The 17,867-nt window shown below is 38.7% G+C and overlaps 1 protein-coding gene across 3 annotated transcripts in view; it reads left to right on the top strand.

The window, feature by feature from the left end:
* The window catches only part of SLC38A9 (solute carrier family 38 member 9), a 38,821-nt gene that overhangs the window by 7,327 nt on the left and 13,627 nt on the right, over window positions 1-17,867 (top strand). For all 3 annotated transcript variants that reach the window (XM_039709828.1, XM_039709827.1, XM_039709829.1), the window contains 8 exons: window positions 13-76; window positions 187-280; window positions 1,246-1,416; window positions 3,957-4,016; window positions 6,130-6,327; window positions 9,001-9,108; window positions 11,238-11,344; window positions 17,609-17,722. In XM_039709828.1, coding sequence (XP_039565762.1) covers window positions 13-76; window positions 187-280; window positions 1,246-1,416; window positions 3,957-4,016; window positions 6,130-6,327; window positions 9,001-9,108; window positions 11,238-11,344; window positions 17,609-17,722 — 916 coding nt within the window. The remainder of the gene's footprint in view (window positions 1-12; window positions 77-186; window positions 281-1,245; window positions 1,417-3,956; window positions 4,017-6,129; window positions 6,328-9,000; window positions 9,109-11,237; window positions 11,345-17,608; window positions 17,723-17,867) is intronic.

Below are 17,867 nucleotides of genomic sequence, written 5' to 3'. Positions count from 1 at the left end.
TTTTCTTCCTAGATTTATGATATGGAATACTATGATGGGTACATCCATATTAAGTATCCCATGGGGAATAAAACAGGTAAACTGTGAAGAATATATGCATCTGAAAATGTTTTTGGGAACCTGCCTTATTCTTCGTTTTGTAGTATATTCATAAATCAAATGAACTGTATTTCTCCCTCTTAACAGGCAGGCTTCACTTCTGGAATTGTTCTCATCTTACTGATGGGCATTTTGACTCTTTATTGCTGTTACAGAGTTGTGAAATCACGGCAAATGATACGTAAGAAATCCAAAGCTGCATCATGCAAATACTTTAAGTGTGAAATACCAATATGTATTAGATTCTGTTTGTATGTGTCTTTACTATATGTTAGACCTGACCTGTAAATAAAGGCTATGAATATCTCTATTTTTGTAGTCTGTGTCTAAGCTCTGTTTGCTAAATGACTGTCTTCCCTTATTAGATATTGGTTCAGTTTCTTGGGACCTAAGTATTATAGCCAAACACAATCTCTTCTCAAGCAGGGTTTCAGATGTTCACTTACTAAGTTTTTGGGGACTTTGGGAGTTAGAGGCATCTTTCCTCCATAAGCACTGTCCAGTTCTCTACATATCTGATCAACTTGCACAGTGGAGCAGCATGGACTGTAGCTGCATCCTCTTGTGTTGTGTGCCTGGATTACTGTAATATTTGTGTGTATTCTGTGTTGAAAGCCCTCTAAGTACTGTCAGCAGCTGAAGCAGTCACTGACAGTGGCTCTAATTAGAATGTACTTTTATTGTTCAAAACTCACCTTGGGGCTCTTCTTTGGTTGGTGCTTTTGTGCGTAAACTAACATCTCACTTGCTCAAATAAAGGCCATTAAGACCTTTGTCAGTTTGTGACTGAGCTAATTTCAGAGCAGAGGAATAGTTCATAGTCTGGCCTACTTTGCCATAACTTCTGCAAAAGGCTTTAGCTGTAAATGCATGGTGGCATTTTTGCCATGTCTTATTTCAGTGCTTCTGAAAGTATTCAAAAGTAGTATTACAGCCACAATTAAAATGTCTACTCCAGGCTTCTTCATTCAAACACTTAATGAGTGCTGTGTTTTAAAGTTACTTGCAATTTTCTTTGTCCTTAAAAGCACCGTGAATGTGTGTCAGAATATTCTTAAAAACTCCCACATTTTGTCCTGAATAGTTCTACTGTTTCTAATGTAATATTTTGTTTAGATACATTTTTGGGTTTTGTGTCTTTTTCAGCTTTAACAGATACCTCAAACTGGGAATTCCCAGATGTTTGCAAGTATTACTTTGGATCCTTTGGTCAATGGTCAAGCCTCTTATTTTCTATGGTATCACTTGTTGGAGCCATGGTTGTTTATTGGGTACTTATGTCCAACTTTCTGTTCAACACAGGGAAATTTATATACAGTAAGTAAACATTTTTGTTTAAGTTTTACAGCAATCCTTTGTAAAAGTCAAGACTGCCTTATACTGAAAAAGGATTGTCCATTTTACGTAATCTTGATTTTTCTGCTACATTGTGTAAAAAATCAATTGAGAATAAGTAACTATGTGTGGTGTTACAGGCAAAGTCCTCTGTCAAAGCCACTTTTTCCATTTCTCTCTCAAAGCGTGGTTTTGTTTGTATAGTTTAAACAACCTAAACCTGTCTGCTTGTTTCCACTGTATTTTCACTCCCCTTTTGTTTGTGTGGGTGTATGTATTTGAACAGCCATGTAACAGGCTAGACTGTTGAAATTATTCAGGATAATGAAAAAAACACAGTTTCATTATAAAATTCAACAAACACACTTAAAATACTGCAATATAGGAAGTTTTTGCAAGCGTCCATTAGGAAGCAATGAACGCTACTGAAGTAAAAATGATTCTTAGTGTGGCATTGCTACAAAATAAAACACATTGGGTTTTTATTCCTGGTACTTGCTCAGGCACACGAGCATTTGTGCGTGTAATCAGTGTAGAATTGTGGGAATTGGTGATGGAATTGGGAGCTTTGAAAATCTGAGTCATTGAGTAGGTTGACTAAGATTTAAAATACTCTGTTTTGAGGGTTATCTCTGAGACAAATAACAGCACAGACGGTTAAGCCTGTTAAACAGTTTTTAATTAGAATTTCCACTATCCCTATAGGACATATTTTACTATATTGGTTAATGACTGATGAATTGTATAGCTGACCTAATTTATATGTTGTTACAGACATTTCATTTTAGGCTTTGGGTTTTTTTTTAAAATGTTTAACACTTTAATCTTAAATTATTCTAAATTAAATAATGCCAGTTCTAATAAATGGCATTATTATTATAAATGGCATAAATAAAATTTAAAATGGTGAAAAGATCTTATTTTCTAGGAAAAAGTCCTGCTTTTCCATAGGACTGGCATGTTACTTTATCCCTTATCTATATTTGTTTGGAGTTTTTAATTAAGTTGTGCAGTCTAAGATAACAATCACTGGCTACTTGTCCTAACTTTCATTTTAGGTAATTACTAGGTAATAAAATGCATAATAGGATGTAGGTTTGACACAGTGGCATCTTCCAGCCACGTGTTTCTAAGTATTCTAAGCAGGAATTCAGTAAATACTCCTAAGTATTCAGCAGCAGCTTATATTTTGTTTAATACATTCAGATGACTTCTTAAAACATCTGCACATACAGTTTAGGTGGGAGAAAATTGATTTTCTGCAGGAAGATGGTCTAGAAATCTGTAGGATACAATGCAATAATTGTGCAATATCTGTCTTGTGCTGAGTGCAATATGATGTCTTTAACATGGTGTTGCATGATCTTGTTCATTTTCTGTTTTATGGGAAAAACAAGATCCACAAGTGAAATTGCTAGTCCTAAACTGCTTTTTAAGTACAGAAGAAACACAAGTTGACATCTATAACAAATTTGAAAGTGCTTTAATTCAGTAGAAGCTATTATTTTTAATAGCTTCTGACTAGGTACTTTTTTTTTAAATTAAGAACAAAAAATTGTGATTTTAGTTAAATATTCTGATTTTTTTATATTCTGAACTAGTAATAATAAGTATGAGAAACTTGTTTGTGATTCAGGGTGTCATAAATCAAAATAAAGAAAGAGGAAACGGTTTTCTTCCCACAAGACCATTTGCTTTCTTTATGAGAAACAAGCTGCTGTTAATTGCATGTAAAAAATCTGAAGCCAGCTGCCCCACTTGATTTTCTGTGCATAACATGCCCACATGCAACAGAAGCAAAATTTAACCAGTGATACACTAATTTGGTTTCCAAGCTGATGGAGCATTTTCTGTGCATATATATACACATCATACATAAATATAATGAAATTGCTATCCAGTACCCTTATAAAGGTGAGGTTGCAGAAACTTGGAAGTAACTGGTGTGGTATATCACTAAAGTAGCACAGGAGTGTACTGGAACTAAAACACTGCTAGAGATACCTGTACAACAGTGAGGCTTTAACCTTTTTCCAGGGTTTCCCACAGAAGCGTGGAAAAAGCGTCCCACAGAGCCTCTTCTGAAAAAGAAAATAATAGAAAATTATTAAGGGAAGCTTTTTCTGGACTAGGAGTATGTTAGTATGCCCTTTTTTTCTGTCCCAAAAGAGGCTGGATTTAAGATGCATCTCCTCACTGGCCTACTGTTCAGCACTACTGAGTAGCTGGGCGAAGTGGAGGTGTGCTTGTGGAACAGGAATCCTGGGAGTGGGGAGTCTTTGGAAACTTGTAAATGGACAGGGCTTCTGAGAAGAAAGTAATACAGTGTAGAGCTACTTCAAAACACTTCTACAGTAGTTAGAAAAACTTTCAGTTGGGTCTTGGGCGGGGAGTGAAAGCTGCTGTGTTGTTGCTCTGATACAATTTTCCAAAATATTTTTTTACTTAATTTTAGTCAAGTAAACAGATGAAAGCCTAATAGCAGGTATGGGACATTGATTGTGAGATTTTCTTCTTTGCAGACTTTGTTCATGACATTAATGTAACAGATATTGTTCCTGGCACCAATGGAAGTAACAAAGGTAAGAAGCACTTACAGTATTGTGTTACCAGTTTTGGTTGGGGGTTTAAAGGCAAATCATCGACTTTCAATGCCTAACCACATGCCAGTTATAAAGTGTGTATCATAAGTTCTAACTGTATGTTTCTTAAGAAACTGTAAATTTCTGTCTGGGATTTGTACTTCCACAAATAACCACATACTTGGAGATCTAACTGAATAACTGGGGAAGTAAAAAATAAGTTTAAAAAGTGGAGGTGAGAATAAGTATTAAAGAGCCAGTTACAAGTTTCTCTATGCCCAGATGCATCCTCCTTAAAAGCTTTACTGTTAACTTTTTAACAGTAGTTGCACAATGAGGAATTGCCTTAAGGAATTTTAATTTTCACACCCTAAATTTGAGGCGCCTTAGTTCTGTTTACTGGTTAAAATCTTGGCCGGGGCAACTTTACTACTCACAAGTTGTGCAGCAAGATTATTTTTTTAAAAAACTTACGTAAGAACAGTTTTTTTGATGCTGGGTGCAAAAAAGAAACAAGTGTCAGGCAACTTGCACCTCTGCTTGTGCTTTTTGGAGAGTGTGACATTGGCACAGCTAAGGGAAGAAACTGCAGTCAAGTATTAACCTAGATCTGTTCCAAGTTCTTAAGTGTAGGCAAAATAATGTAGAACGAAGGGAGGAGCAAAGCAAGGCAGGCGTTGTCAACCCCTGAATCTTTTCTGCCTCTGTCACAGTGACAGAATCCATACTGCGTTCTTAGGAAGCAGAAAGCTTTCTCTATCCTGAGTGCATGAGGAATGAGGAAACATATCACTGCCAGCTGGGCCGCTGTGTGTAAAACTAGCTGCAGCTGTGTTTCTGGAGAACAGATGTTGGAGTCAGGCAAAGGAGTTGAGAAATAATTCTGAAAACCAGTTTATTTGTGTTTGAGCTAGTGTTGAATCCTGCTCCTGTAACAGTTCCCACCAGCTAGGCACCGATTTGTGTGCTCTCTTGCTTCTGCTGTTCTCTCCCATGCTTATGCAGCAGGGGGTATAACTTGGAGGCAAAGTAGACAATATTGCACACCATCCTCCACCAACTAGAAGATTTAAAGCAGCTGCTACACAAAATTAAGGGCTGTCAGATGTTCAAGTGACTCTTGACAGGACATTCGGGAGATCAGTAAGAAAAAAAGCCTTTTTCAAGGTTTGTGGAACAAGCCTCTTTTAAGCAAGAAATTTGTCAGAATGCTTTTTATGCCTGTGCCTTTTTGACAGAACAGGAATGGAGACAGTGCAGGATAGTAGCTGCTGACTATTGTGGGATGCCAGGATTTTAAATAAGACATTAATGAGAACAGTAAGTTTTATATTTCAACACAGAGCTTCATAGGCATGTGTTCCTCAGAGGATCCTCTTGGTTGATTTTTTGCAGTCACTTGTTCAGGTGCTGCCATTGATCAGCCTCCATGTAAGAGGAGTATGACATTCCCTCTTAGCACTGTTACTGGAGCACATCTTAAATTTGTTGTATTGTGTTGTTGGCAGTGACGTACTTGGCCCCTGTCATGGCACAAAGATGACAAGAGTGTTTTTGTTCAGTGTATGGGTTTTCAACCTGCTAGTTGTTACAGTAGCTTTCTTGTAATCCTTAGTTTGTTTTTAGAGCAATTTACGGTAATTCAGGCTTTTCAGTGCACTTGGATTTTGGTTGATATGATCTTACTGAAGTGTGCAGGGACAGAGTAGGATGCTAAATATGCAGCCAGATGCAGGGGAGCATTGCTATGACTTGATTCCAGCAGGTGCACATGGGCACTGAACAAGCTTCATTATAGGTATGTGACTTAGAAGAGTGATCCTTAGAAGGGTGTCACAACTTGGGCTTCAGATAAATTATCATCTTTGTTGTGCTCTGCCAGGAGAACTATACCACTGTCAGATCAGAGTGCAAGATGCCTAGCAGTGGAATCTTAACAATGAATTCCTGAATAAAAAAACAAGCAGACGTTAGGAACTGAGATACTGAACACTGCACTGGAGCAGTCCTCAGTAGGAAAAACACACCAGCAGTTGTGGGCTCTTGGCTCTGAATATTCTATGCAAATAAAACCCTTGTCATCTGAGGATATTTTTCTTTTCCTTTCTTCCAGTCATTTGTCCAAATGCTGCTGGTGATCTCCCACCACAGAACAGGAGTGTGATGTTCTCTTCTGGCAACAGAACAGGTTTTGAACTCTTTGAGGAATGGTGGGACAAATCAAAAACAGTACCATTTTACCTGATTGCAGTTCTTCTACCCCTGCTAAATCTGAAGTCTCCATCATTCTTTGCGAAGTTTAATGTCCTAGGTAGGTAACAAATAGTATTAAAGCATTGGTTCTCTGTGGCTGAAGTGTATAGAAGACAGTGAAAACTACTCCAGTGAGTAGAATCAAAAAATCTTTCAGGTTGGAAAAGTCGGTAAGGTTATTGAGTGCAACTCTTGACCCAACACTGTCAAGTCCACCACTAAACCATGAGTGCTATATCTATATCTGCACATTGTTTAATACATATAGGGATGGTAGATCAATAATTTCTCTGGATAGCCTGTTCCAAAGCTTGACAACTGAGAAGAACGTTTTCCAAATCTGAACATTCCCTGGCACAGCTTGAGGCCATGTCCTCTCACCCTGTCAGTGGATGCCTGGGAGAAGAGACCAAGCCTCACCTGGCCACAGCCTCCTTTCAGGCAGCTGTAGAGAGTGATAAGGTCACCCCTGAGCCTCCTTTTCTCCAGGATAAACACCCCCAGCTCCCTCAGCTGCTCCTCACAGGACTTGTGCTCCAGACCCTTCATTAGCTTCATTTCATTTAGTGTGCTTTCCCTAGACACTTCTAGCATCTCAATGTCCTTCTTGACTTGAGGGGCCCAAAACTGGTAGTATTCATGTCACAGGGGCAGCCTCACCAGTGCCCAGTACAGGGGACAATCCCTGCCCTGGCCCTGCTGCCCACACCATGGCTGATCCATGCCAGGATGCCATTGGCCTTCTTGGCCACCTGTCAGCACATTGTCAGCCCATGTTCAGCTTCTGTCAATCAGCACATCCAGATCCTTTTCCATTACGCAGCTTTCCAGCCAGTGTTCCAGTATTCTGGTGGTAGCCCATGTTGTACCTCACAGTGGGTTGTTGGTTGGTTTATTGACCCCAAGGGCTTTGTCTGCTGCTTTCCTTGAATGTCACAGGTACTAGGGAGTTCATTTTCTTCCTTTTTCTTAGCTTGATAATACTGTGAAACAAATTCCATTACATCTACAACAGATTGTCCCAAATGGTTCTATACATACTACTGTGCAGCATTTGATACATGTTGCCTTGGTGTGGTCAGGCATACTCTTCCTCCTCCAGTAAACATTTCAAACCAGCAGTTGCTTCTGATATGAAGTCATTTTCTGCCAGTCAGGTGATTAATTAATCACAACATATTTGTCCCAACTTCCAGTATTGTGGATTCTTCTGTGCTGCAGAGGAAACAATTGTGACTTGCTGCTTACATGTCTTGAGGTGGAAGGCCAAGTTGGGTGGGGCTGGTAAAGTGAGTAAAGGGTATGCAGGATGGGTGGAGCTGGTCACAGTTCAGGGAGTAGAAGATGGCTGAGGGGTAGCACTGAAGCCCACAATGAAGAGGAAGAGAAAACTAGATGTGGATCAGAGGTTGAAAGGAGGTAGAGGACAGGGATTTGAAGGTCTAGTTTGTTCATCTGTTCCATAGTGACACTTTATCAGAGCTTGGAGCTGCTCTTGCTGAAACCACTAAATGAAAATACCACATGGGAATTTGGGTACTTGATACTTCTTCTGTGCAAAAGGTGTAGGATTTATTTAGAAAAAAATTTAAAAGCCAGAATATTAATTACTCATTGCTTCAGTAGATTATTATGTAATTCAGAAGTAAAATTGCCTTAATTTTTGTAAATCTTGCAGTTTATGGGACAAGAAAAAAAGGAAGGCAATTTTGAGATTATGAAATTTATCTCAGTAGAGTTTTACTTATTTTGATACCCATGGAAACAGAAGTCATTAGGAAGCTACAGAGTATTTTAGCTGATCTTCACATACAGAACCTTTTATTTTCCTAATTTCTTGACTGTGCTCAAGAAATTAGCAATCAAATGATAATTCCTTCTGTTTATTTTTTAATCTGCTGGGTTAAAATGATGGGGTTTTGTCTTCACGTACTTACAGCCTGTTCTCTGCTCACTAGCAGCATTATTGGCCATGAGGTTCATTGTGGTAGCCTTAATTATTGTTGTTCAATTTCCTTCAGTTTTTAGGTAGTTACTGTTCTGCTCTTGTCTCTTTCAAATGGCTGACACACCACCAATATACCCTCCATTACACAGGTATACACAGCAAGGCATTATGCCCATCCATGATGTCATTTGCAGTCCTTAAGCTGTGCAGGTGCATCCTGGATGCCTCTTAACCAATGAGATGGAATGCAAATCCAGTATTATAATAAAGATTATCCAAAGTTACAATTAACACAGTGTTTTAATCAGTAGTATTGAAGTGTCATTATCAACTTCTAGCTCCCAGTAAAGTTCATAAGTGCAGTAATTTCACTTTCCATTGAGCTGTTTGATTCAAAAAGTCAGTTACTAGATGAACATTGTAATAACTGCAGTGCTATGATCAATCTCCACTTAGACTGAAATCCTGGCAGTGGAAGCTGGAACTGCTCTGTTTGCCTAAAGACCTACCTGCCCAGTAATGGGATTACAGGGTACTTCCTCTGCTGTCACAAGCACCTGGAAGTTATTAAACTTGCTGGAAGTTTACGGTGTGTGCATGTGCATTATTTTTTCTCTCTGACCTATAAGAGAAGTAAAGAAGAAGTTTAGACCTAGTCTTCTGTTAGGAATGAATACCGTAACTGTTTGACTACTAGTAACTAGATGGATGGAGGAGAAATTAAACCCTGCATAAATACTTTCTACTATATCATGGTATTTGTTTGGCTCTTGTTTTTTCCAGGTACAGTTTCAGTTGTCTACTTAGTTTTTCTGGTTACAGTAAAGGCTGCTCATCTGGGAATACACTTAGAATTCAACTGGTTTACAGAGAATGAATTTTTTGTACCAGGTAAGATAGTTGAAATGCAGTGGTGAAGTATATATTTGGTGAGTTTAATATTTTTTTTTCTCTCATTTACCTTTTAACACTTCTGAGACGTAAATAGAGGAAATGCTGTCTGATGTTGCAAGTAGAGAAAAGATCCCTCTGGACCAAGTGGAAAAGAATCCCTTTCCCAGTGATGTTCCTTAGATAACAGGAGTATCAACATTAGGGAAGAAAAGAAGTGCCTATCAGAGGAACCTTCAACATGCATCTTGTGACAGAGAGCTTGCCATAGTCCTGTTTCACCTGTGTTATTTTAAGTTCTGTTTGCACCAGATTCAGATCATACCTGTTTCAGAAGCAATTAGAAATGACAGACTGTAGGCAGACTGACTGTTAAGGGTGCTTTAAGTTCCCCACACACTGTCTTCCTTAAATGAAATATCTCATTCATCATAATATGCAAGTACAGTTTTCCTGTACTTCCCAGTCTGTCTCAAGTTTTTGACCATAATCTTAGTAGCTCTTCTCTTTCAAACACCCATTAGCCAGTTTTATACCATCAATACCCATCAGTATGTTTTTCTTCTTGAAGGTTGTTTGATGGCTATTTGTTCTTTCCAAATTACTGTTAAAATTTCTCTGTGAGATGCCATAGTGATAAACAAGTGGCACTTGGTATTGCTTGAACGGCTAGCCTAAAGAGATCAAGTTTCTTTTATAAGAAACCTGGAATAAGAGAATGAGGGTTAGGTCCTAGTTGCTTTTTCCCCATCCTTTACAATAAGCAAAATTTTATGACCAGTTAGGTCCAGGGACTGTGTCCTGTACATTAGAATAGTATCACTTCTTCTGTTCTTAGAAACAAGCTAGAAAAATGAGTTGTAGTGACGCACATGCCGCAGGCCGTTGAGAAGTGGAGCACCCAGTAGTTTGATTAATTTGGCAAAAACTCCTAGTACTGCTTGGAGATAGAAAAAGCAGGTAGCTAATGCATACAAATACAGCTTCCAAGAGATTCTGAAACTGTCAGTTTGCTTTTTATTATTGAAGTGGTGGATGGAAAACGAGCCTAGAAGTCGAGCCCGGAAATCACTTGCACTCTCAATTCTGTCAGTAGCACATCATGCTAATTACGTATTGAAGGTACAGTGAAACCAGCTCTAGGGAAAGCTTATTCTTTTCCTTTGGATAACCCCTACATTAGTTGCCTGGAGTATGTTTACTTTCGTAATTTCATAGCACTTTATAGAAGTCTGTTTTAAATATGTTTGCATGGAGCTCTCTGTGGTTTGTTCTGTAAGGATTTGTGAACTTCTGAAGTGTTGTGCTGTACTTCTGGATGCTTTTCAGAAGCTGAGCTATCTTATGGTTCTCTAATTGCTGGTAGCACTCTAAAGAGTAAATACATTCTTAGGTAATACCAACTAAGATGGTGCTTTAATGATATTACACCTTGGTGAATTCTTAGACCATTTGCAGCACTTCAAGAACCACTACCTTGTGAACATCTTTTGAGTATTAAAAGAAGCAGAAAAATGCTATTCTCGTGGAGACAAGAAGAAAATTTTTCTTCATACATGCTGTGAAGCATGATAAGAAATTGCTCTGCCTTTTTTCATGCCCTGGCTTGTAAGCAGAACCTCTTAAATATCTTCAGATGTAATTTTTCTTTTGGTAGCATAAGTGACTTTTTAATAACTAAATTTACCCTGTATAACTATAAATAACTAATTTACCCTGTTCACAGGGTAAATGAGTCCTTCCCTCCATCTCCCTCTTTAGGAACCTGTATGTATACAGCCTCACTGATGCCAATTCCAATTTCACAAATGATTTCCATTTAAACTGTTGAGAAGCAGAAAAGCTTTTATGTACCAATCTTAAATTATCCTAGTAATCACTGATGGTTGGAGTCTATCAGAGAAGCCTTGCTGGAAAATGTATTCTATAGTAACTACTGTCTTCATGCATCTTGTACTTCCTGATTAAATATCTCCATTGGCTATGGTCAAATATGGGCTAGATTGTCCCATTTCAAGGTGGAGGTTCATGAGTTTGCCAGTACCTTCCAGAGCACTGTATGTCATCTGCATTTTGTCATTGCTTGTTTCAAAGAAATAATTTTAAAACACTTTTTTTTCTTTGTTTAGAGTTTAGAATTCTGTTCCCTCAGCTCACAGGGGTTCTAACACTTGCCTTCTTCATCCACAATTGTGTAATCACACTTCTTCAGAATAACAGGAATCAAGAAAACAATGTAAGTAATTTCACAAGACTGTGCTTATTTATTGCAGATTGCCAGACAACAGTAATTTTTTCCTGTGATTTGATAAGAAAAAAGTTACACCTTCTTTTCCTTGCTATGAGGGAGTAACAGATAAATTACAAATTCATTTACATAAAAGCCCCAAGGAATGCCCCAAAATTACCAGCTGATATTAAACGGCCAAATTGCACACAAGAAGCAGATGATTTGACTATGTCATAGGACTCAATGAAAACTGACCAATTTAAGAATGAAAAATTGTGGAAAATGTTTGATATGTGAGTGATTTTAGCAGAATCCTGAACAGTAGTTTTGGGGTCTAGGTAATACCTGTTCTCAGAGTTGCTTCTGTAGTTTTGTCTCACAGTCCTAGTCCGTAGAGAGACTTGGATTTAGGAAATTTAGGAAATCCGAAAGTTGGATTTAGGAAATCCTGCAAGTTGAAGACTGGATCAGGAGGCTTTTTCATATATAGTCTTTGGACTGGTGCTTTGCCCTTGCAAAAGTTAAGCTCTGCTCCTCCAGATGGAACTGCATTCTTTGTTAATATCTTCCCATTATAAAATACCAAATGGAGTAAACACAATACACAGAGTCTGAGAGTAACTTTTACTGTAATTTTTTTATTTTTTTCCGCCCTATTTCCGAGGATTTTCATCCAGCTTTATTTAAATGTTAGCTGTAAAGGTACCTGCAATAACATAAAAAGTTTTTTAAATACTAGCTGTATGAAAAACTGTAGTGAAATCATAGAATCCCAGAATGCTTGAGGTTGTAAGGAGCCTCTGGGTGTCATCTTGTTCCCCCTACTGAATCAGTGCCACTAAGAGCCAGATGCCTATACAGCACATCAGATAAAATATATCAGATTTGATTATTTGACAGTGAAGTGCAGATTATGTACCGATGCAATGAGATGACCTCTTAGGCTTTAGAAGTCTGCATAGTTACTTCCTTTTACCTATGAATCAAGGCCAGCTTGTGAATGATGTATTTGCAGAGGAGTCATGAATTCTCCTCCAGGAAGCCTTCTGGGGGCTTAGGGCTTCTCAGAAACTAGTTTTAACAGCTGGAGGTCTGGGCAAAGAAGGCTAAATAAGCTTTTCTCTATTTCCTTAAGAAAAAATTATGATGTGGAGAAGGGCAAGATTTCTCTTTAACTGTGGCTTTCAAATTGCAAAGTCAAGATCTCCAGCAATCAGCTCTATATGCAGAGGAGGCCTAATACCCTCATTCCATCTTCAAGTTTTTCCTGAGTGTTTCCCTGCTCCGTTTACATCAGAGCCAACAATCAGATGCAAAGAGCAGCACCTGGAGTGTTCTCCAGCTTGCTTTTCCTGTGTGAAGGAGGAAGAAACTGCTGCTTGCATTTGAATCAGCTTTTCTAATACCCTCCCTGGAGCTTAACTTGAATTTCCAAGTCAGCCATAGCTTGATCTGAAGCCCTTAAAAAAACTCTGCATTCCAGAAGAATGTTCAAATTGCTTAGAAAGGATAGCTTTGAAGCATGGCAGGCAAGATTTTTAATGGCAAAACAAATCTCTGTGTAATTCTTGTACTAGTTTTATTTGGCTGGAGATTGGTTTTCCTCTTTGTAACTGTACAGGAGCCTTTCACCTACATCTCAAAAGTGCTTTGCAAATGTTAATGAAGTACCTATGCTCTTGAAGAGCTGTTTTGTGATTATGTCACAAAGCTGCTGGGCTAAGTCGGAGATTTCCATATGCATAGGGGTCTTGCCCTTGTCATAGGTCATGGGAGGGGGTTCCCATATATTTGCAGGGTGCTTTCTTCTCTCAGTATGTGATGTGGTGATACTGACATAGCTCCATGGATAAAAACTTCACTGTTTTATTGATGGACCTGTTAACATGGCACTTTCCTCAGTGTTCTGTCAAAAGTCACAGAACTTGGCAAGCTGGAAAAGCACTGTTTTAGTCTTGAGCAAAACTTACTGAAACTAGAGGTCAGAACAGAACAACTCTCTGGGGAGACGAAAAGAGTAAGACAAACAATAACATTCCTCTTATGGAGTCAGAAATTCAAAACAATAGCAGCTTCCATTCTGGTCACAGGCATGCATCACAGCCCAAAGCTAAAATACACATGGGGGAGGATTGCTCTGGCCACTATTCCCGTACAGTGGTGTGGGTGTGAGAAGAGAAGAGCAGTGCACCAGAGTAAGCCACATGTCAGCAGCACAGCCTGGAGAAGCCCTGTGAGCAGGTTTTTAGTCTGCAGTTCAGAATTGTGCTTCCTGGTCCCATCTCCCACTGCTGCTGCCTCCTTGTATTTATTAATGTAAGTTTTTGTACAGTGTCAGTCAAATGGTTCAAAAACAAATTGCATAGGAAATGTAACCCACCCACAAAAAGGAGTGTAGGTGTGGGTTTTAGTTGGTTGTTTTTTTCCTGATTCATATTTGTGATCAGTTTCCCTGAGCCACACTACGGATGCTACACAAGCCCACCATGATCTACAGGCATAAATACACTGGTGCTGTCTCCTAACAGTTATTTGTGGATATACCTGGGAGAAAGGCTGTGACTGGGGAGATGTTTTTTGTCTAGGTATTAACTGCAGAATGCATGGAGCTGTAAATGGTATTTATTTTCTGCAGTATTGAAACACTTTATTCCCTGTAAACAGTGTGAGCTTCTAGTGATGCCACCATACCATTGGTTTCTGTTTCCTGCCAAAACTATGCACAACATCATCCATCCTGGTGAAGTACTTATTTTTGTGTCACCCAGTTAAATGTTACTACTTGCCCTTGATGCGTGAGCAGGTGAAGTCTATTTTTATGCTATAGATCAAAGTCCTGTTGAGATATTACAGAAACAGCATCTCTCTTGAGGAAACACTAACCTGAAATGGGATGAGCAAAAGGTATTTCAAATGTGGTAATCATTACTAAGCACTGATACAGGCTTCTCCAGCCAAGAAGCAGCTCCACAAAGTAGCTTTCACTGGTACTGAGGAAGGAAGGAAGGGAACTGTTTTCTCCATGGCATTCAGCAGGCAAATCAAGGCCTGGAAGTAGCCTATAGCAGTGTCATGTAAGAAATGTCCATAGATCCACAGAGCCTTCTCTGTGCCATGTCAGTTTTTTTTTTCCTGGCCAGCACCTGAATACTGACTGCTCTGTGGATGTGATGCAGTGTCTTGAACTTTCAGGGTTGTCTTTGTTAGCTCCATGACTCATCCTTTTGTTAGGAGGCTGATTTCTTCCTTTGTTCTACTGCTGCTGCCAGCCTTGATCACCCAATTTTCTCTTCTTCCAGCAGCACTTCTAACACTTTGTTCTGTGGATCTGACCAGGAGAGCTCCCTGTCAGCAGTAACTGCAGCTGACATACTCTCCAAGCTCTGTCTGAAAATCTGCCTGTTACTTCAGTTGTATTTGAGAAGGGTTTGGCATGTGTCAGGCTGTGTTCCTTATGGACTGTGACCTGCATGTTACCTTAGATCCTTACTTCGAGACTTCACCCGTGATTCTACAAATACTTCCTGCTTGCAACATTGTTTTTTCTACAAGTTTGACTCTTAAACTTTGGCTGTAAGAATTGCTATATTTTTATGCTTAGACAGCTTTCACCACAGCAATGTCCACTTTGAATGTAAATGCCTCAAGTATCATATTTAAAACAAAAAAGTGTAGTTATTGCTCTTAATTAAAATAATAATTTTATCTCACCCCCGTATGTCCTTTTATTTTATCTGGAATTGTGCTTTCTAAACAGTACTGTCAAGGTCTTTAGGGAGTGAACCCAGGTCTCTTGAGGAATGATGAACATTAATCAAAAGATGTTCCTGTTATGTAAACACATGTTGTTGTACAAAGGTAACTATTTATACACAGAAGCATGTATTTGGAAGGGAGCTGATGGAGAAAAAAGATTGTTTGAGAAAAAAATAAATCCAGGTTTTCAAGTTGTCTGTTTCTTTTTTAGTAGCTTATTCAAATCAAAGTCTGGGTACTCTGTATGGTGACAACAAACAGAGAAAACAGTCTGTTGGGTTACATGCTATGAAAATAAATTATCAAAATTATCTCAGCACTTAGTTTCAGTGCAGGTTAAAGCATACACCCTTAAGAATTCTGGAAACATGAACTGGTTAGTAGTGGTGCAAGTACCTGTTGGAGATAATAGCACATCACTTACCTACCATTTTTCATATCCAGAGGAAGCACTGAGAATTTTATTTCAGATTTCTTGCCCTCACAAGTCTATGCACTCGTCTCAGCAAAAATAGTTTTACAGTTGGTTCTAGAACTTATGTGTAGGCAGAGTACAAATAGCAACTGTGAGTTAGTATACTGTTTTTAGGTGTCAGGTCTACACCTAAAATACCACATTTAAAGCAGGTTTTGGCAGATGATGTGCATTAAGAAGGTTTTGGATGTCTTTTGAAAAATTGTCCAAGTCCTGTCCTCAAGAGATGCGAGTCTATGTCTCTTTGTAAAACCACCTTATTGTGTCTCTGAGTCCTGAAATTAATGGAAGTTATTCATAAATACCTGCAAGAAATTTGGTTGCTTATATTTAATATTCTTAAAATAAGTTCTTACGGTGGGTGGCATCAGTGCTTTTGAAGATGTAGATGTTATATAAAAACCTGTACAACTTCTCATGTCACAAGGAGAAATTCTGCATATAATTTAAAGAAAAGCTGAGCTGACTGCTCAGCTTCTGATGAAAGTTGACAGTCCTTACCCAATGGCCAGTATGAGGAGAGTGAAATGTAAGGAATCATCTTCCTTGTGCATTTAACTGCAGGAGGAAGAGGATGCAGGTAGAAATGTGCAGCTGCTGGGAGCTTGAAGGCCACCCTGGAATATGTTGAAATCATACTTTTTCCCATCAGCCTCTAAGAGGCAAATAATATTCCTCATCAGACAGCAATCTTCTACCCCAAAAGCACTGGCAAAATGAATAGGGGATTCCACGTCTTTCACAAAAAACTGGCTTCAATCTGAATTTCTCTCACAACTCATAATCTTATTTTATACTTTGCTGGGGGATTGCCTTGCCCTTGGCAGAGCCTGGAGTAGTGTAGGATATGCTTATTTTGTCAGTGAGATAGGGTGAAGAAGCACTTAGGGAAGCATTTCCATGCACAGATGTGAGGAAGATTTGCTCATGCTCAGTGAGCTGGCTGGAGGTGATAATTTTCATCCTGGTCTGGAAACCAGTATAATCCTAATAATTTGGTACTATGCCTGAGCTAGTACGACCTGCTTCTCAGTCTTGGGAAAACATAGTCTTGTATTGAAACATTACTAGTAATCTGTTAAGAAGCTGATGATTAGCAGCAGCTGAACAAATGGTTTGCTGTAAGGTGACGAGTGTTTTGTACTGTAACATAAGCTTATACAGAGTTTAGTTAGCTAATAGCTAGAAACAAATGGTCTCCCTCTTTATTTCCAAAGGAAGGAATTTATGTAGAAGGACAAGTACATTGCTGTGAGATCAGTCTGATGAATATGTGGATTCTTTAGTTTCATAAAGTACTTAATTAGTTTTGCCAGTTATTTTCATGTAATAAATGTGTGATTATTTTTGTGTAGTAGAAAATATTTGTATATATTATATATCTTAAAAAGATAGCCAAAATTTTCAGAACTGAACATTGAAGTTTAGGTTTAAATCCATACCTAAGTGTATGTAGTGTAGTTATGTGTGGATTTAGGACCCTAGCTTTGACACTACTTCCTTAAAACCTTTGATTAAATTCCTTTGTATTATATCTGCAGTTGGGTAGACTAATGTCTTTGATTGCAAGATTGTATTCATTACAAGAAATTTAACATAGGGCTTTCTGGACTTTCTGTCTTAGACAGGAGAGTCTGTGTTCCAAGGGTCTTAGTAGGTGGATGTACGAATGTAGAAGGGATTCCTTGTTTGTTTTAATAACTAGTGTATACTTATGCATCAGGAGTAACATGCTACATCTATTAGCATGTCTCCTTCATGGTGCCTTTTTTGTATGTTGAGAAATAAACAATACTTGTCTAGCACCACTTTGGGGTATTTCCTTGCAGCTTTCTCCTCTGATCAGAACCAGGTCTGAAGTCTCCATCCACACAGTAGGAAGTAAAAATAAAAATGTACAAGTGATAGTAGTCAATATAAGAAAGCAATGCATGTAAAAGTAACAGTAATACATGAAATAGAAATCTTCTTATGAGGTTTTTATTTCATCTGGTTTTGCGTGTAAGTGCTGACCAAAATAAAATCTTGTTTTTCCTCAGGTGAGAGACCTCTCTATTGCATACTTCCTGGTTGGACTAACATATCTCTATGTTGGAGTGATAATTTTTGCGTCTTTTCCTTCTCCACCATTATCCAAAGAATGCATTGAACAGGTGAGATATTCTACTGCAGTACGTATTTCATGGAATCACAAAATGGGTTTTTTGGGGGGACCGAAGTGGGTCATCTGGTCCAGCCTACCTGCTCAAGCAGGGCCGTCCCAGAGCATGTGGCACAGGACTGCATCCAGATGGTTCT

The sequence above is a fragment of the Passer montanus genome, unplaced genomic scaffold, assembly GCF_014805655.1.
Source record: "Passer montanus isolate IOZ18808 unplaced genomic scaffold, ASM1480565v1 scaffold22, whole genome shotgun sequence".
NCBI lineage: Eukaryota > Metazoa > Chordata > Aves > Passeriformes > Passeridae > Passer > Passer montanus.
This window is presented reverse-complemented; position numbering and strand designations above follow the sequence as displayed.